General features: G+C 41.3%; 1 protein-coding gene across 1 annotated transcript in view; it reads left to right on the top strand.

The window, feature by feature from the left end:
• The window catches only part of LOC145408248 (proteasome activator complex subunit 4B-like), a 212,521-nt gene that overhangs the window by 124,177 nt on the left and 67,749 nt on the right, over window positions 1-20,595 (top strand). Inside the window, exons 16-21 of the mRNA XM_080279014.1 lie at window positions 182-339; window positions 9,486-9,578; window positions 10,955-11,144; window positions 11,580-11,837; window positions 13,372-13,501; window positions 16,193-16,383. Of these exons, the coding sequence (XP_080135140.1) occupies window positions 182-339; window positions 9,486-9,578; window positions 10,955-11,144; window positions 11,580-11,837; window positions 13,372-13,501; window positions 16,193-16,383 (1,020 nt within the window). The remainder of the gene's footprint in view (window positions 1-181; window positions 340-9,485; window positions 9,579-10,954; window positions 11,145-11,579; window positions 11,838-13,371; window positions 13,502-16,192; window positions 16,384-20,595) is intronic.

Raw genomic sequence — 20,595 nt, 5'->3', positions numbered from 1 at the left:
TTGCCTCCCCAAACTCGAGTATCCTTTCCCCTTCTGCATTCCTTAGACCATATGCACATCCCCTATGCACTCCTTCATAACCTTGTGCTGCTTCACCTACATGACCATTTAAGTCCCCTCCCCAAATCACTATCTCATCATCCCTTCATACCACCCATTACAAATTTTTAATATATTACAGCATTGGGGTGAGGCTGGTGATGTACACAACCTAGGACTGACTTGGGTTGAGCCAGGCGAAGCAGAGGAGGCAGCCATGACTTCACTGGTGCGAACTTTTCTTCTTCCTGAATTACAGCTTCTTCATCAGGTTGCCAGGGGCAAAAAAGAAGTCTCAAGGTAATTATCTGCCTTACTTATTATTATTTCTTTCCTCTTTCTTCTGCCTATGGGTGACTTTACACTCCCTCTTCTGTCTTTCTTTCCTTCATTCTTTCCTCTTTCTTCTGCCTATGGGTGACTACACTGAGGGGCAAGTCAATTGGTTTCTTGTACACCAGGAAACCATTTGCTATGCTGGGTGGTAACCATATAACCAAATGATGGCGCCTGGTGGTTTAGTGGGTAATTTAAGGTGCTCCAATCGGATTGAGCCTGTATAGGTTTATATCCAAGGGGTGGTTTGTGTTTATTGCTCACATAATGCCACTCAAGGATGAGTGAGGCTGGTCACTCTCATCTTAAATGTCAGGACCAATTTGCCTTACCCCGGGCTTCTACGCTCCTCATGGGATGATATAGGATTGGATGATGGATGCATATTACTATGATGATATTGTGAATGTCATGGTCATTGTTGTCATCATCATCTTTTAACTCATTTTATGGGGCTGAGACATGAAATTAAAGAAAATCCAAATCTCTCAATCCCTTCCTGTATTGCCAATGCTGTGAGGTTGTACTTAGTTAAATAATGATCTAGCATTCTTGTTTATTGGGTCAAATTTTACCCTCAGTTCAAAAAATTCAGCATTCATATATATGATTGTGAACCATAGGAAATGGGAGTTGGATCTTTGAGTGAAGAGTTTAGTATCAGTGTTGGGGTGAGAGAATGGTGTGACATGTTCCTGTGGTTCCTATGTTTATGTATAATGCTCCTGATGTGGCAATAAAGGATTGGATGATGGATAGTTTGGTGGGTGAATATCAGTGAGGTTATTAAGAGTGGTCAAAGAACTATATGTGGAAAGGGGGAGCCAAGTTTGTTGTGATGAGTGGAATACTGTACAGTATTTAAAATCTGATGTATGCAGATAATGGTTTGCAAACAGCTAATGGTGAACAAGACCTTTGCAGATTGTTTCAGTGTTTTATGATTGTCTACTGAGTGGTATGGTATGGAAATAAGGGTATGTAAAAGTAACGTGATGGTTGTTGATAGAGAAAGAGACATACAGTGCATATGGGGAGAGTGTGTGTAAACAGGACCTAGGCCCAGGCCCTTGTCCTGGACCACCCTGTGCCCATATTAATAAAAACTCCTAGGAGTAAAAAGTTCCTCTCAAAGTGAAATTTGGCTCCTAACTTCTAGAAGTACTCCTAAAAGTTACTTTCAACTCCTAAGTTTACTCATAAAATCGCTTAAAAGTAAAAGTCCTCCACAAGGACTTTTAAGGAGTTAGTAGGGCTTTTAATGACAAACACAGTAGCTGCACCCCTCAAACACCAAGAGACAAGACCATGGCTGACCAACACCACCCACCACGCAGAAATTTTCGAGCTCAGAAGGATGCATTCATATGGAATATGATGATCAAGAACTTGTAAGAAGGTACCGTTTCGATCGTGAGGGCATTCTGTTTATTACTGATTTAGTAAGAGGTGTACTGGAAAGCCCCACACATCAAAACCATCCTCTAACACCCGAGATGAAAGTGTTGATATTATTAAGGTACCTTGCAACGAGAAAAATGCAGCAGTGTAATTGTGATGACTTCGGACCATCACAGCCATCAGTGTGCAATGCGATAACGGAAACACTCTATGCTTTAACTGCTCCACACATTGTTAAGAGGTTTGTGAAGTTTCCTCTTACACTCCCTGAACTACAAAGAACTGAAAGAAAATTCAGGCGAATTGCTGGCTTTCTGGGGGTAGCTGGTGTGATTGATGGGACTCACGAATTATGGCTCCAAACCAGTATGAAGAAGTGTATGCGAATAGGAAAAATTACTACGATGTGTTTACATTTTATCCATTTTATCGACATTCATAAAGAATCATAATATACGATCAAATAGGTGTTGTTTCTATATATAAAAACTAGTTTTTCATTTTTAAACTACTTATACTCTAAGGCTTTGTAATGGTAATTTTTTAAATATATTAAGCAGAGATTCTTTGTGTTGGTAACACTTCATGGTAGGAGCAAAATTACTACTACTAGTCCTCCTAGGAGGAACTTTTAGAAGCAACTCTCAACTACAACCACTTTCAGTAGTAATTTTAGGGGTACTCCTAGAAGTTTTTATTAATACAGGCACTGGTCCCCCAAAGGAATAATGAGAGGTTAGCAATTAATATTGCCATTATGATAATTTTGAGGCAACATTTCAGAATATGTCATCATAGGTTTTGGATATAGACTGATACGGTTCAGACAGCGTTACACAGCACAGGAGTTTATAGAGGCATTTGATCTGATGTGGTTGGTTTAAGATAAATTAAATTTAACCATTCTGTATAGTCATGCATATTTTAAAACTGTGATAGGTTATGTGAAGTGTGGATGTTTATGCCTTTAAGATAGAGTCATTATTCTGGGAGTATGAACAGTGGGTGAATGGGAATGTGGCCTTTTTTAATCGGACAGCGTTTTGGTAATTCTTCTAGATTTTTTCATGCTCTCAGCACCCTGCCTCGCCCAAGCCATAGGAGGAAAAATTAAATTGAGGGTGATGATGTATATAGAAATGGCAGATGATTACAGGATCAAAGTTGAGGAGGAGTTAGAATTAGTGAATTGGAATGAAATGGATCTGGACAGCCTGTGGAATGCATATAGGGATTGCTTAGTTAGGAAATCTAAAGCGGTATGTGGTGTGGCAAGAGTAACAACAAAGAAGCAAGGTACAGCATGGTGGGATGAGGAGGTTAAGAGAGCAGTGGAGGAAAAGTGGAAAAAGTGGCTTCTTAAGTGGTTACAAGACAGAGGTTCATTTGAAATAAGAACTAAATATATTGAGAGCAAGAAGCATGTAAAGAGACTAGTGGAGAGGAAAAAGGAGGAGGTAACTGATGATCTAGGAAGAACAATGAATGCAAAATACTCTGAAAAAGTAAGAGAAATGTGCAGTGGCAGTATCGTAACCAATGAGGTCACTCCTAAGTGATGTTCATGCTGCTGCTATAAAGCTCGAATTGGGAAAAGTTGTCAGCGCCATCTCAGCACTTTTGCGGCACCTTGGTTTGGGTTACCTTTCCTAGAAGTGTAGTCAAGTCGCACCCCACCTGCTCGTGGTGACCTCGCAGACACCCTGTTTTTTCCATTTCTGTTCATTGTGTTTTTTCGTTTTTCCTTTTTTTTTCTCCTAAATTAGGGTGACACAGATGGGGCCAGCGCTACTTGGGTTTATACCGGATAGTTTTGTATATACTTTTTGTTGCTGCTGTTGTTTTGTTTTTGTTTTTGTTCTCTACCATGAGCAAACAACACCAGTGCCCTCGCTGCAGTAGGTCTGTAGCAAAAAGTGCATATGCACTGAAGTACACCTACTGTAGCAAGTGGGTTCATTTAGCTTGTGAAAATATGGATGGAAGTGACTATCCATTTATGAAGAAGAGCCACCAGCTGGTCTTTCGCTGACTGTGTAGCCAATGTGTTGCACCAACGGACGAGGTCTTGGCTGGTGGAGGAAGTAGTGTAACCAAGAAGGAGTTTGAAGATGAAGTTATTGGGCCTGTCTTTCTGGCAATTGACATTTCAAACAGATTGGAGACAGTGGAGACCAAGGTCTCATCACCCATGTCTACGCTCAAAATCAGGCCAAGTCATTTGCGGATGCTGTTCGTAAGTCTCTCGTGGGGGAAGGGAAGGATCTGCTTGGGGGTGTGATTGAGATCAGTGCTTATGGCCAGAAAAATGCCATTCGTAGTCAGCATGTAGTGATTGTGAAACCAAAGAGCGGTGCTGATGCCCTGACAAATCAAATGGGACCAGTAGACATCAGAGGTGTACTTAACTTGGTACCGGTTGATAGCTGCCTTAAGACCAAGGCTGGTGGACTAGTAATGATGTTTCTGTCAGCCAAGGCCAAAGGTGAAGCAGCTGGGGTGCTGAATGATCATTTTGGCTCTGGGGGCACTTTTTGCATATCAGATCCAAAGAAAATGTTGCCAAAAATGACCGTGACAGGCCTTTCCTCTTTCTTGGGCGACTCTGACATCATCCCAAACATTCCGAGAAAAAACAATAAAATTAAGATGCTAGTTGGTCGAGGTTGTACCTTCAGCCTTCTGTTCACAAGAACAAGGAATGACACCAAAACTGCTGTCTTGAAGATGTCGTCAGAGGTGAGAGCCTCCATTGTAGAACAGGGCAAATATATCTATGTGGATCTTACAAGTTGCCACATTTTTGACAGATTCAGGGTTACACTGTGTCATCACTGTCAGGGCTTTGGTCATACATCTGAGAGATGGTCTAGAAAAAATGATGAACTTAAATGTGTCTTTTGTGCTGGAGCCCATAAATCTAAGGAATGTAGGAACAGAAATTCTCCCAAATGCATCAACTGCGCTTCCATAAGATATCAAGATGCTGATTCAGATTCACAGTTGGTTGCCCATTTTGCATCTAGTAGAGACTGTCCAGTTATGATTTCTCATAGGAATAGATTGATTGCAAACACCAATTTTGACCATTCAAAAAACTGAGTACGTCCCTCTTGAACCAGTTAAGGATGGGTCTTTTAAGTATTCTTTCTATCTGTAATAAGATAGACTGCATTAATGAAACTCTAAATCAGCACAAGCTTGACATTTTGTGCTTGACTGAAACCTGGTTTTATGAGTCTGATATCGATATTATTCGTAATGCTTTGCCTAAGACACATTCTATTATAAGTATTCCCAGGTCTGCTGCTGACTATCCGGGAGGAGGTGTAGCACTCATCTACTTGGCAGCACTTGCAAACATTTCTCTCATTGACTCAGACTCAGACTTGATCCCATCTTCATTTGAATATATGGAAGTATTAATAAATTTCTATCAGAATATCATTAGAATTGCAGTTGTCCATCGACCAGGTCATCAGGGGACAAACTGAGGTTTTATGGAGGAGTTTGGGCAGTTTCTTAAAGTGTTTTTTCTTAAATCTGGAGGACTTCTTGTTTGTGGTGATTTCAGTTATTGGGTTGACAGTCCAGAGTATAAACAATTTTCTTCAGAATGCCTTGAGTTAATCACCTAGAACAATTTTTTCAGTCATGTGAGTAATCCAACTCATGTCTCAGGACATGTCCTTGACTTGATCTAGTCCCCTGTTGGTTGCAGGCACATATCAGATGTGGAGGTTGTCTCAGTTGACTCCCTTATCTCTGAAGTCTTAGTTTTGATGTCCTGAAATCCCCCTCATATAAAAAGATCATCAGGTTCAGAAATTACAGGAATGTTGACCACCAGTTGATGTGTCTTGAAATTGATCAGTGTTTAAACTTCATTGATTCTTCAAATCTTTCTTCTGATGAATTGGTTGATATTTATAACAATGAGCTGAGGTCAGTTTTTGACCATTTTTGTCCTGAGGTAGTAAAAACAATCATTGTACATGATAATTCTCTGTGGTATGGTCCATCCATTAATTCTTTGCATAGACAGCGTAGAAAGGCAGAATGTGAGTGGCGCTTGCAGCGGACCGAATTAACTCGTTTGCGTTATGTTTTCGAGAGAAGAGCATTCAGTCACACTGTAAAAGTCCAAAAGGCTAGGTATTATCAAAATAAAGTTGATTCATTTGGTGGTGATAAAAAAAACTGTCTGCAGTTGTGAACAATTTGGTTGGTCGGAGGAATGTAATTGTTAAACCAACTTCTGTATCTGATGCCCAGTTGGCTTCTGATTTTGCTTCATTTTGTATAACTAAGATATCTCACATAAGAAGTGATGAAGACAACAGTTCTCCTAGTGAAGCATACTCAGTTGACTTCCAACCATGATGCACTGGGGAACATTTGCTTTCAACATTTTGTCTGCTGGATGTAAACAAAGTCAAATGTTACATCAGAAAACTTAATAAAACATTTTGCCCACTCAATCTGTGTAACATGTCACAACTGCCTGACGTGTATGAGCTTGCTGCAGAATTTATCTGCATCATAATGAGTAGATGCTTCTTAGAAAGTAATTTTGTGCAGTCTGAGAAACATGCTTTGCTTAGGCCCCTAATTAAGAAACCTGGCCTTGATGTCAAGAGCATGACAAATTATTATCCTGTCTCTAACCTGTCTCTCTTATCCAGGACTATTGAGCAGGCCATACTCGATCGACTCTTACCACTACTGGAACACAACAGAGTTGTTCCTGTTGTTCAATCAGCATACAGAAAATACCATTCAACTGAAACTGCTCTAACAAGGATTCATCATGGCTTGGTGGCAAAAACTTGTAGTGGGATGTCCTCTCTCCTAGCTCTGTGGGATCTGTCTGCAGCTTTTGATACAGTAGATCATAAACTATTGTTGGACGATCTGTATTTTTATGGTGTTCGTGATTGCGCTTTTTTGCTCCTTAAGTCATATCTGTCAGACAGATCTCAGAGAGTGGTTGTTGATTACGCTAGCTCTGTTTCTGCTCCCCTTCTATTCAAGTCCCTCAAGGATCAGCTTTGGGTCCACTTCTGTTTACTATCTACACAAGTAGTTTATCATCTTGATGCTCACGATGTGTCCTATCATTTTTATGCTGACGACACCCAGCTCATTGTTAAGATGTCAGATATCAACGATACTAAGACAAAGCTTGAATCACTAATGTCTGATATTAAGATTTGGATGGCTAGGAGGAAACTTAAGCTGAATGATGGTAAAACTGAGGTCATCATTATCAGAGGAAACAGAAGGGGTGATGACACTGACAATGATTGCCCTGGCTTTGAACATTGGCATGTCACAGCTTCATCCAGTCAGCTTTGTTCAAAATCTGGGTGTTTATTTTAATTCAAAGTTAAATTACAAAGAACATATTTGTCAGGTTGTCAGAGGGTGTAACTTGCACATCAGAAATCTGTACTCTGTGAGAAAATTCCTGCATAGACGGTGCCTCTTAACATTGGTCCATGCAGTGGTCTTGTCTCGTGTTGATTATTGTAATTCACTGTGGACTGGTCTTCCAAATAATATACCAACAAAAGTTCAGTCTGTGTTGAACAGGGCAGCACGGCTTATTTTTGGTCTTCCCTCGAGAACCTCGACTACCCCATTCCTGATTGAGCTGCATTGGTTACCAGTAAAGGCAAGAATTGAATTTAAACTGTGTCTTATTACATTCAAGGTTCTTAAGTTTGGTGAACTGAAGTATCTTGCTGAATTGTGAAACTCCCATCGGCACGCCCGGGTGTGATTTTACACGGTGAAGATGACTCCTCGCGTCTTAACAAGCCTGCAGCCATTCTCCAGTCATCTTTCTTTGATCATTTTTTGTGTATAGAGTCCCTAGATTATATAAAAGTTTGCCATTGTCCATGAGATACTTCTCTTCTGTTGAATCCTTTAAGAGACAGCAGAAAGCCTTTTTTTTTTTTCAAAATACTATGACCTGGAGAGAGGTACTATGATGGATGATTATAAGGTTTGATTATTGCCACTTTCATATATATATGTACAGTATATGATGTAGCTTGTATTATATATGAGAGATGTCACAATTCTTGTTATTGTAAAAATAATGTATGCGTGTCAGGCGCCAGTGAATTCCCAAAGGAAGAACTGGCACTTTTGAGAAACAAAAGACCAGGTTATTATTATTATTATTATTATTATTTATTGAATCCTAGTGGGTGATGAACAGGGTGGCTTTAGAAGTGGCAGAGGATGTGTGGATCAAATATTGCAGTGAGACAGATACCAGAGAAGGCTTGTGAGAAGGACCATAAAGTGCTTATGGCATTCATGGATCTGGAAAAAGAATATGTCAAAGTGGACAGAGAAGGATTGTGGAAAGTTTCATGCATGTACGGTGTAGAGGGTAAGCTGCTTGGTGCCGTCAGGAGTTTTTATGATGGTAGTGAAGCATGTGTAAGGGTTAATGGACATCTAAGTGAATGATTCATGATTGGTGTGGGCTTGTGACAAGGTTGTGTGATGTCTCCATGGTTGTTCAATATATATATGGATGGGGTGATGAGAGAAGTAAAAACATGATTAATGGAGAGGGGGATGGTGTTGGTAATGAATGGTGATTGATGGAATATCTCAACTTTGTTGCATGCTGATGATGCAGTAGTACTTGCAAATACTGGACAAGAACTTGGTAAGCGAGTGCAGAGTTCTGCTGATGCCTGTGAGCATCGTGCCCTGAGAGTAAATGTAGAAAAGAGTAAAATGATGATTATTGTGAGAGAAGGTGACTCTCAGTGCAATGTTACAGTGAATGGAGACAGACTGGAATTGGTGAGAGAGTTCAAATACCTGGGTACAGTGATAGAAGAGAGAGGAAGATGTTCAAAAGAAGTTGAAAGCAGAGTGACACAATGAAGAAAAGTAGCTGGTGCAATGAAGGCCTTGATAAGAAACAGAGGCTTGAATGTTGCAGCTGCACGAGGCTTACATGATGGAGTGTTAGTGCCAACTTTAACACATGGATGTGAGACTATGGTGTGGCATAAAAATGAAAAGAGTAAGAGCAGTGGAGATGGGACTGCTGAGGAATGTATATGGAATACAGAGGGTGGATAGGATGCGAAATAATGTGATTCATGAAAGATGTGGAGTAAGTCGGTGGACACCAGAATTGAAGAGAGTGTACTGAGATGGTATGGTCATGTGGAGAGAATGGATAACAATAGAGTGGTGAAAAAGGTATATCTGAGTGAATTCGAAGGAGGGAGGAGGCAAGGTAGGCCAAGGAAAAGGTGGAGAGATATGGTGGATGAATGTGTGAGGAAGAGAGGTTTGGAAGTCAGTGAGGCTAGGGGATTGGCAAGAGATCAAGCTGGCTGGATGAATGTTGTGAGGAGAAGTGCATGATCAGGGATTTGGCACCCCTTTTTAACATGGCAGCGTCTGGATTGACTCTATCGGATACATTTGTGTGAAGCTACAGAACGTGGTGAGTGTTTTTTGGCCTATCCGATAGAGCCAGGATTCTGGGGGCTTGAATGATGAGTGAATGGAAGTGTGGCCCATTGGATTGGGCAATTTTGGGCTGTCTGGACATTGCTACTCCTCACCCTGCCCTAGGGTGGGAAAGGAGGTCTGGATGATGGTGATGATGATGATTTGTTTTACTTATTTATTTATTTATTTATTTATTTATTTTTTTCCAGAGAGGTGTTGCAGCAGAGCCTGAGCATAACACTGGATATTTTGTTGGGTGCTGGTTCAGTGCTGCCCCACTGGGATGAAGAATCTATACCTTTGTGAGTCTTATCAGTTTATTGTTTTGTTTGATTTTTGAACTATTGTAAGGCACCAGGTTTTGCAGCATCCAGATTGGCGAAATTGCACTTTGGCAGCAGCCATCAGATATTCCCGTGATTGCACATTCGTGACTAAAAAACGCACTTTCATGCCCTCCGGCAGCACAAGTTTCGGATTTTCGCCCCTGTTTTCGCCAGGGCCAACACTCAGTTTCTGCCTGTTTTCCACATGTGTTCAGTGTGTCCACAAATTGAGTGTTACACTCTAGCATGCTTTGAGTAGTCTATCCATCTATCTAATGCCAGACGCCTTAATCTCAAAATGGGTGGCCACAAACAAATCGCCTTTATGTCTCCCTGCTCCCAACCCACACCCCCCCCCTCTCTCATATACCTCTCCACTCGATCCCTCCATCTCATCCTCAGCCTCCCCCCCTCTCTCCCCTTCCACCTCACTCACACACACTCTCCTCAATAGTCTTTCGCTCTCCATCCTCTCCACATGGCCAGACCACCTCAGTGTATTTCTCCTAACGCTTTCTGTCACATCCACATCCACATCATGATGCTCTTTCGCATCTTCATTTGCCAGTCTGTCTCTCCATGTAACTCCATGGTTAGTAATTGATGGATATACTGTATATCATCTTGTGCTTCAAATGGAGCTGGAGGAATTCTCAAGCTCTGTGGAGGAGCAAGAGAGGCAAGCTTCAGGAGAAAGGCATAACAGAGTGAATGGGCTGCATCAATGGGTGCAACAGGAAAGGAGTGGTGGTAATGGAGACAGAGTTGGAGGCAGAGGTGGGGCCCACTAGCCCTACCCAGAGCCTCAGATACCCCCTAGCATGGAGTCTGTTAAGCCTCTCACTCTGGTCTTTGTGGTGACTGTTATGTTTGAATGGAGGGAGTGTGTGTGTTACATGTGTAAGTAATAATGCTATTACATGCTGTATGTATATTAGGATATTTTTTTGTTTTATTGTTAATGTTACTTTGTGATATAATGGGTTAATAGCAACATTTCAGGTAACGTTAGGATGTATTTAAAGTAGGAAATACACAAGGAGACTGAGTTTTCTTACAGGCCCAATCCCTGTTAGCTTGTTTCCCATAAGGTCAATACCCCAGCATTGGCAGAATCAACTTTTGCGGCACCTTTCAAGGTCCTTATTAGGTGCGAGACTTGGTGCCTTACTGTAATAATAATATTGTGTGAGTTTGTGCATGAGGTTTGCTTTTTTTTTTTTTTTTTTTTTTTTTTTTTTTTTAAATGGTTTGTAGGATTGGATGATGGATGGATGGATTGTGGATATAGATACCCTAAAAGAATATTGCTACTGTTTCAAATAGCAATGGTAAATAATTATTTTCCACAGGATTGAAATGTCAGTAAAACGAGATTCATCCAAGTTCTTAGTGCGAAAGCATGAGGTGGAAGTGACACTGGGTTCTGAAGAGTTCGCTACCAATGTGCGCAAGGCTGCTGCTACCGTCATTCTGGAGCTGGTAGACAGACTACTTTCACTGGGCTCTGATGATACCAAGAGTCTGTGTCGTGCCATCAATGTTAGTGATTCTGTTATGTCTTTTGTTTTGTGTAGGTGCCCTGATTGTAAAGTAGGAGAATGCTGTTCAGATGGGGTTGGTAATTGGGAGAACTCTTGAACATCAGATTCAAATTTAAGATCACACACTTCTTCCCAGTTATTAATGTAGATGTTTTTCTATATGTAAAGCTCAGTAAAGTCGATGATCACTAGGCATGCTGTTCTTAGTACTTTTGGTGTCATACTCTTTGTTTCCTTGTTGTTTGGATCTTACCTAACCCTGTACTTTGATGGGAATGCAGATCATGTAGATAATGCTTATGGTGATGATAGTGGTGGTAGTGGAAAATAAGGTCATGAAGATAATGATGATGATGATGATGAACTATATACTAGTGATTAAATGAATGCCTGAAAACAGATAAAATAATAGGTTTAATATTTTCCATTCCAGATCTACCATGGGTTGATATTCTTCCATGGTGTGTTGAAGGAGGATTTTGATGCTCGCTGGAAGAGCTTCCAGTTCATCAAGGATGCACTTGCAAATAAATTAGCAGGCAATAAACAGCATATTCGCTCCCTGTTGGTGGAACGAGCAGTGTTACAACAAGAGAGTCGAGTGCTAGAGAACTCGGTTATCAACTTCACTCACACCCACTCTCGCATCATGGCTTCACTCTTCAGTCTCTCCATCAGTCAGTACAGCGAGGTGAGGCAGTGGTAAAACATCCTAACCATTGTATTGCAGTGACTTTCTGTGATGGGGGGAGGAAAGTCATAAGTTACTAATACAAGGGGCTTAACTCTTCCCAAAATTTTAATAGTAACAGGGTAACAATTTTGGTGCCCTAGGCCTCCAGAGCATAGGAAAATAGTTTGGTATCAGATGAAATAAAATGTAAAGTAGACTGTTTGCAGCCAAAGACATTTAGTAAATAAGATTCCGTTGAAAGGCAACACTGCTGATTTTGTGCAATATATGCTATTATCTGCTGTGTTATGTTTTAGGCAGTTTTCTATCCATCTAGCTATTGCCATACGCCTCAATCCTGTTTGGGGTGGCCACAAACAAATCACCTCCACGTCACCCTGTCCCCCGCCATTTCACTGCCCTTCTCCCAACTAACACCCCCCTCTCTCGTATACCTCTCCACCCCATCCCTCCATCTCATCCTCAGCCTCCCCCTGCCTCTTCCCCCCTCCATCTCACTCACACACACTGTCTTCGCCAGTCTTTCATCCTCCATGCTCTCCACATGGCCAAACCACCTCAGTGTGTTCCTCATAACGCTTCCTATCACATCCACATCCACACCACAACGCTCCTTTATATCCTCATTCGTCAGCCTGTCTCTCCATGTGACTCCACAGGCTCCTCTTAAATAACTCATTTCCACTGCTCTCACTCTTGGCTTGTGTCCTTCTAACAACGTCCAAGCTTCACTTCCATACATTAGAGTTGGTATCACAATGCTGTCATGTAGTAACTTTTTCACTTCCATGCTCACTTCCCTGTTTCTTATCACTGTTTTCAAAGAACCAGCAACCTTTCTTCCCTGCTGTACCCTTTCAAGCACTTCACCCTTCAAACCTCCATCCTTACTTATCACACTACCCAAGTACCTAAACGTACTTACATTTTCCAATTTCTCACCATCCAACCTCGCTGTACATTCACTGACTTCACCTCTCTCAAAGACCATCACTTTACTCTTCCCTACATTCACCTTTACATTCCATTTATTACACACTCTCCCAAACTCATCCACCAAGCCTTGCAGCTCCCCTTCATCTTCACTCAACAGCACAGTATCATCTGCAAACAACAGTACAGGGAGTTTCCAAACACTGTCCTCTCTCACCAGGGCCACTCCAACATCCACTACCCTACCTTGTACTACTTTTATTACCACGTCCATGTACAGATTGAACAACCATGGAGACATGACACATCCCTGTTTCAACCCAGCCTTCAAAGAGAAAAATTCACTTAGTTCATCATCCACACACACTGCAGCCTTAGCACCATCATACATACTCTTCACAGCATTCAACAACTTCCCATCTACTCCAGATATTCTTAATACTTTCCACAATCCTTGTCTATTCACCCTGTCATATGCTTTCTCCAAATCCATGAAAGCCGCATACAACTTCTTTCCCTTCCCTAGAAACTTTTCCACTAAAGATCTAAGTTTTCCTGGTATCTTATTACTGTTTTCTTGAATTTTTTTTTTGTGCAGGTACGCAGCAAGAGTCAGAGCACTTTGAGCCAAGTGTTCCAGTGCTTCCCATACTCCTACAAGCTTGTATTACCTAATCTCATCTCCTGCCTTAAGGTTAACCCAACTGAGAATCATGAACAGTTTAAAGGTATTTATATTTTATGTGTCGTATTGTTCATCATCATCATCATCATCATCATCATCCGGACCTCCTGTCCCACCTTAGGGCAGGGTGAGGAGTAGCAGTGTCCAGACAGCCCAGATTTGCCCAGTCCATTGGGTAATGCATCCAATTGCACACCATTTAAGTCCCTGGAATCCTGTCTCTATCTGATACACCAAAAACATTCACTGCGTTATGTAGCTTCACATAAAAGTATATGATAGTTGTTTATTTGTTTTATCTTTTTGGCCTGTATATTACACCCCCACCACCCAAAAAAAAAAAAAAAAAAAAAAAAAAAAAAAAAAAACTGCAGAAGGATTTGGTATTTGTATAATTATGTATATTTATCAGATAGGGCCAGGATTCTGGGGGCGTGAATGATGGAGTGAATGGAAGCATGGCTTATTGGATTGGGCAAACATGGGCTGTCAGGATGTTGCTACCCCTCACCCTGCCTAAGGGTAGGAAAAGAGGTCTGAGTGATGATGACGATGATCATGATCATGATGTATATCTATGTTTATGTTTTGTTTATGCCATCCTCCATCTACTCCCCTCCCCCTCCCCCAAAAAATGCTTGCATAGTAAAAGAATGTCTGATGATGGTTCTTCTACCACAATGCAACAGCGTATTGCAAGACACATATAAACACATGACCTCCACGATAGACAAGTTTCCAGTCAAATTTTTTTTTTTAAATGAGATATTTATACAGGTATAAAATATGCAGAGAATTACTATGCCAACCATTTTTCCCAAAATACAGTAATTGTGCAGATATATGAAAAAATAATAGATAAAGTAGCTGAAAAATCACATAACTCTGAAATGGTCTGTGATTGGTCATGACGTCACTACTCATACTGAGGCAGCATAATCGACTTTGTTTACGTTTAGCTTGCATACACTGTGTTTATTTCTGATCTCCAAGAACGCCCAAAGACAAGAAGAGTAAAGTGTTTCATTCCAACGTGTAAGAGCACAGACAAGAGCACACCTGGGAAGTTATTCCTCTGTGATGAGAATAAACGAAAGCAGTGGTGGCTGGCTGCTCGTCGGAAGTTCCCAGAGCTGAAATGCAGTCTTTACTGTTGCGAAAATATAATTTTCTTCACCATATAGGCTCATACACACTTATGTGAAATCTGGCCAAAAAATTGTTTAATTTAACAGTTTCTAGAAAATTAGGATTCAGAGCAAAAACATGCTAAGGTTAGCGAGTATTTCTACTTTAGATCGCCCACACGCCTTGACAGACTTCCGTTTTGCACAAATACTGATTTACAATGCAGACAAATGTATTTGCATGTTAAATTAATATTTATACAAAGTAGAAGTCTGCAGAGGCAAGTTGTTGAGCTAAAGGAGGAACACTTTCTCTAACTTTAGCATGTTTCTGCCCTGAATCCTGATTTCTTGTTAACAAATTAAACAAAATTTGACCAGATTTCAGAGAATTAGGTATGTATGAACCTACAGTATATGGTGATAAAACTTATAACACTTACCTATTAAAAGTGCTGATTTGGTGTTGATTGGGTAAATGACTGCCTATTTGGTATTTCATCACACCCTCCTGAAGTTATTTTACTCATGTTCAGAGTCACTCACTGAAACAGCTCTTTCAGAAAACAAATAATGAAGATGTTAAATGTTAAAGATTTATGATCACAATACAAATATAAATTCATACAACTGATATTATATGCCATACATTAAACATTTTTCACCTTATGAGGTGTGAGCTTTGCTCGGGAATGGTGTAGCCATAAGCTTCTTCTAGTCGATTTCACTGCAATTTACATACCTAACAGGTACCACCCATTTACACCATGAAAAGTATTCCTTCACAGCATACGTGAAAGGGGTAGTTTGGATTTACGATGGCTATGTCGGTAAATACTTGACGACTATTATTGCCGTTACTGGTAAAGTCTTGTGTGATGGATTGGAACGTCGTCTGCAGTATGAATACTGACATCATTGCCAAAGTGGTGGCTGGTTCCCACCAGCCGCAAAGAATTAAAGTTATCACGTCTTGATCAGTGCAACTGATAAAGTAAATTAAAAGAAACAATACATATATCGTAAGCTTCTAAGTACATGACAGAGTGCACTTGCCATGTTTACCCAGAACTGGAAACATGTCTATTATCAAGAATTTCCTGTCAAATGGTATCTGGCCAGAACTACCCGACATTGCATCCCACAGGAATTTAACTTTCCAAAGACAGAAGTACACCTTACCAATTTGCCTTGAGGCACTGTGTTGAAAGCATTGCTAAAGTAAGAACTCCCTAGCTGTTCGTAGTATGTGTTAGTGACCTCATAAAAGCTTATTTTTGACATTGTAGTTTGTCCACCTTAACTTGGCAGAGATTTTTGTAGTTCTGCATCGTATTTTTCATTGCTCTGTGGCAGAAAAAGAAAATACTGTGGTTGTATATATTTTTGCACTTCTTTGTGACCAGAACCTAATTGTGATGTTATCTCTTGTTACAGGTCAGCAGTGATCATAAAGAGGCAGCAGTTTGAGGCCAAGTTAAAGTGGACACAGTATAATTGCCTTGTTGTCATGGCTTTCATTTGTTTCTGGTGTCACAAAGGAGAGCAAATCAGTGACATGCTTTTCTTCGTGCTTTATTAACTGGCATATATTTCTTTTCCATCAGGTAGTCTGTATGTGCTGCTTGGGCGTCAGGGGAAGTCACTGATGGTGCGAAGAGACTGGGAATCTCTTAACTTGGTTTGGCCAGCCCTTCTAGCTGCTCAGCACTCGGAGAAACCATCCATCATTAGACTTATGAATGCACTCTCTGATGCTGTGTTCTACCATATGGAATTGTTTGCAATATACCCTCAGGTAGGATGATAAAAAGTGTTAAGTGGCAGTATTTTATTTTAATTCAAGCAATGTAAATTAAACATGTTTTCTTTTATCTTGGTGGAATTTGACTTCAGTATGGTAGACGGGGATGCCCATCATCTGCTCACTCAGTGTAGGGATGCCTTATGGTTGCTGCACTGAGTGACAAGCCAAATGGTTTCATGTACCCGGGAAAACTATTTACTGCACTGGGTGGTAACCATATAACCGGGATTTTGGCTGGGTTAAGTGTCCCCTAGATTCCCGTCTAAAATCACTTAACCATGAAAGATGTTTTGGAGAGCCTCGGAGGGCCCAGTACCTGCCCAGGGCCCCAGCCAAATGAGCAGATTTGCATGACCATGTGGAATGTGAGAGGTGTGAATGAGGAGAGCAAGAGGGTGGAAGCAGCAAGAGTGTTCAGGAGTGCGAGGTATTCCGTGATGGTATTGTGTGAAACAAAGATGAAAGGGTGTGAAGTGGAGGAGTGGGAGGGATTAAAGTGTGTGAGGTCAGGCATAAATGGGTGAGGAAGATGCAAGGAAGGAGTTGCTTTGTTGATGAATGAAGTGTGACAGAGTGGAATGAGAGATTACAAATGTGTCACCTCGAGATGTATGCATGTCAAGTTCAAGTTTGAAAAGGTGAAAGTTGCTGTGATTGTAGCGTATGCACTGTGTGGTGACAGGAGTGAGAGAGAGATAGAGGAAGACAGGTTTTGGGATGAGCTGGATGAAACAGTGGGAGAAATGCCCAGGAGCTATAAAGTGATCGTAATGAGCGATATAAATGGTTGAGTAGGCACTGGTCCAGAGGATGACATAATAGGTAGTAATGGAGTGCCAGGAGAAAATGATAATGGGAAGCAACTGAAGGATATGTTTCAGGAAAGGAGGTTGTGCATTTGCAACTCGTATTTCAAACACAAAGATGAACATAAATACACATGGTATAGAGGGAATGGGGATCGAGTTGAAAGGATCCTGATTGATTATGTGCTCATAGAGAGGTCGATGCTGGGAATAGTTGCTGATACGAGGGCTGTGAGAGGACAATGTGGAGTTCTGTCAGATCATATGATTGTGATATGCAAGATCAAGCTAAGAGGAGTGAGGAGGACCAGGAGAGAGAGGAACAGTCAGGGAGAAAGACTGAAAGTTGAGAAGCTGAGGATCAAAGAAATGGCCGATGAATACAGGACCAAAGTAGGGTAGGAGTTAGAATCAGTGAATTGGAATGAAATGGATCAGGACAGCCTGTGGAATGTATGTAGGGATTGCCTAGTTAGGAGTGCTAAAGCGGTGTGTGGTGTGGCAAGAGTAACAACAAAGAAAAAAGGTACGGCATGGTAGAATGAAAAGGTTAAGAGAGCAGTGGAAGAAAAGAGGAAGTGGCTAAAGTGGTTACAGGACAGGGGTTGAGTTGAAATAACTGAATATATTGAGAGCAAGAAGCAGGGAAGTGAGCATGGAAGTGAAAAAGTTACTACATGACAGTATTGTGATACCAACTCTAACGTACGGAAGTGAAGCTTGGACATTGTTGGAAGGACACAAGTCAAGAGTGAGAGCAGTGGAAATGAGTTATTTAAGAGGAGCCTGTGGAGTCACGTGGAGAGACAGGCTGACGAATGAGGATATAAAGGAGCGTTGTGGTGTGGATGTGGATGTGATAGGAAGCGTTATGAGGAACACACTGAGGTGGTTTGGCCATGTGGAGAGGATGGAGGGTGAAAGACTGACGAAGAGAGTGTATGTGAGTGAGGTGGAGGGGGGAAGAGGGAGGGGGAGGCCGAGGATGAGATGGAGGGATGGGGTGGAGAGGTATATGAGAGAGGGGGGTGTGAGTTGGGAGCAGGGCAGTGAAATGGCGGGGGACAGGGCGACTTGGAGGCGATTTGTTTGTGTCCACCCCAAACGGGATTGAGGCGTCTAGATAGATAGATAGATAGATAGAAGAAGCACGTAAAGATGGTGAAGAGGAAAAAGGAGGAGGTAAATGGTGATCTAGGAAGAAAAATGAATTCAAAACACTCTGAAAATAGGAAGTTATTCTGGAAAGAGTGTAGAAACGTAGAAGTGACAGCGGAAAGAAATGTGAAAGTGTGCGTGATGTAAGTGGTAAATTATTAACCCATGGGGATGAAGTAAGGACCAGATGGAAAGAATATTTTCAAAGCCTGATGAATGGGAATAGAGAGAGCAGAGCCTCTGTAAGCATGATTGGTTTTGGGGGTGTCCAGAGAAGGAATGCAGGGATAGGAAATGCGACACACGCACAGGTGAAGAACGCTCTGAAACAGCTGAATAATGACAAAGCACCTGGGGTTGATGAGGTGTATGCAGAGATGATTAAGTGTAGTGGGGAGAGAGGAATGAAGTCCTTGTTGGAGATATGTAAGAAGGCATGAATGAGTGAAACTGTGCCAGCAGAGTGGAAAAAGACTGCGATTGTATTCCTGTACAAAAATAAAGGTGAGTGAAGTGAGTGCAAGAATTATCCTGGCATAAGTTTATTGAGTGTTGAAGGGAAGGTATATGGAAGAATTATTATAGAGAAAGTAAGAGAGATAGAAGTCCTGTTGAGTGATGAACTGGGTAGCTTTAGGAGTGGCAGAGGATGTGTGGATCAAATATTTGCAGTAAGACAGTGGAGAAGGCTTGTGAGAAGGACTATAAAGTGTTTATGACATTCATGGATCTGGGAAAAAGCATACGACAAAGTAGACAGTGAAGGAGTGTGGAAGGTTTTGTGTACGTACGGTGTAGATGGTAAGCTGCTAAGTTCCGTCAAGAGTTTTTATGATGGTAGTGAATAATGTGGAAGGGTAATGGGCATCTAAGTGAATGGTTCACGATTGGTGTGGGCTTGCGACAAGGTTGCGTGATGTCCCCATGGTTGTTCAATATATGTATGTGGATAGGGTGATGAGAGAAGTAAAAACATGAGTAAAGGAGAAGGGGATGGCATTAGTACTGAATGGTGATGGATGGAATATCTCAAATTTGTTGTATGCTGATGATGCAGTAGTACTTGCAAATACTGGACAGGAACTTGGTAGACTAATGCAGAGTTTTGCTGATGTCTGTGAGTGTTGTGCCTTGAGAGTTAATGTAGAAAAGAGTAAAGTGATGGTTATTGGTAGAGAAGGTGACTCCCAGTGTGATGTTTCAGTGAATGGAGACAAGACTGGAATTGGTGAGAGAGTTCAAATACCTGGGTACAGTGATAGAAAAGAGAGGAAAACATGCAAAAGAAGTGGAAAGTAGAGTGACATAAGGAAGGAAGGTAGCTGGTGCAATGAAGGCTTTGATAAGGAACAGAGGCTTGAGTGTTGCAGCTTCACGAGGCTTTCGTGAAGGAGTGTTAGTGCCAACTTTAACATATGGATGTGAGATTATGGTGTGGCTTGAAAATGAAAAGACAAGAGTGAGAGCAGTAGAGATGGGACTGCTGAGGAATGTATGTGGAGTACAGAGAGTGGATAGGATACAAAATAATTTGATTCGTGAAAGATGTGGAATGAGGAAATCTGTGGACACCAGAATCGAAGAGAGTGTACTTAGATGGTAAGGTTATGTGGAGAGAATGGTTCAAAATGAGTGGTGAAAAAGGTATATCTGAGCGAATTTGAAAACGGGAGGAGGCGAGGTAGGCCAAGGAGAAGGCTGAGGGGTATGGTGGATGAGTGTGTGAGGAAGAGAGGTTTGGAAGTTGATGAGGCTAGGGGAATGACAAGAGATTGAGCTGACTGGATGAATATTATGAGGAGAAGCCCGTGATCAAGAATTTGGCACCCTGTTTTAACGTGACATCGTCCGGATTGAGTGTATCGGATACGTTTATGTGAAGCTGCAGAACGTGGTGAATGTTTTTTGTGTATGAGATAGAGCCAAAATTCTGGGGGCTTGAATGGTGAGTGAATGGGAGCCTGGCCCATTAGATTGGGCAAACTTGGGCTGTCTGGATGTTGCCACTACTAACCCTGCCCTAGGGTGGAAAAAGGGGTCCGAATGATGATGATGATGACGATGAATTTAACTTCTGTATGCTACCAGGTATAATCTCCTTTTGCATCTTCTTTGGATGCCTTTTGTTACTGTACTAGAGCAACTGCAAGATGTGTTTGCCTAGTTGAGAATTATAGTAATGATAGGGTTCAGTACCGTATTAATTAACATCAGATTTGCTAAACATTTGTCTGTTAAG

This window comes from Coenobita brevimanus, chromosome 76, assembly GCF_032717465.1.
Source record: "Coenobita brevimanus isolate Jiangsu-jjx chromosome 76, ASM3271746v2, whole genome shotgun sequence".
Lineage (NCBI taxonomy): Eukaryota > Metazoa > Arthropoda > Malacostraca > Decapoda > Coenobitidae > Coenobita > Coenobita brevimanus.
This window is presented reverse-complemented; position numbering and strand designations above follow the sequence as displayed.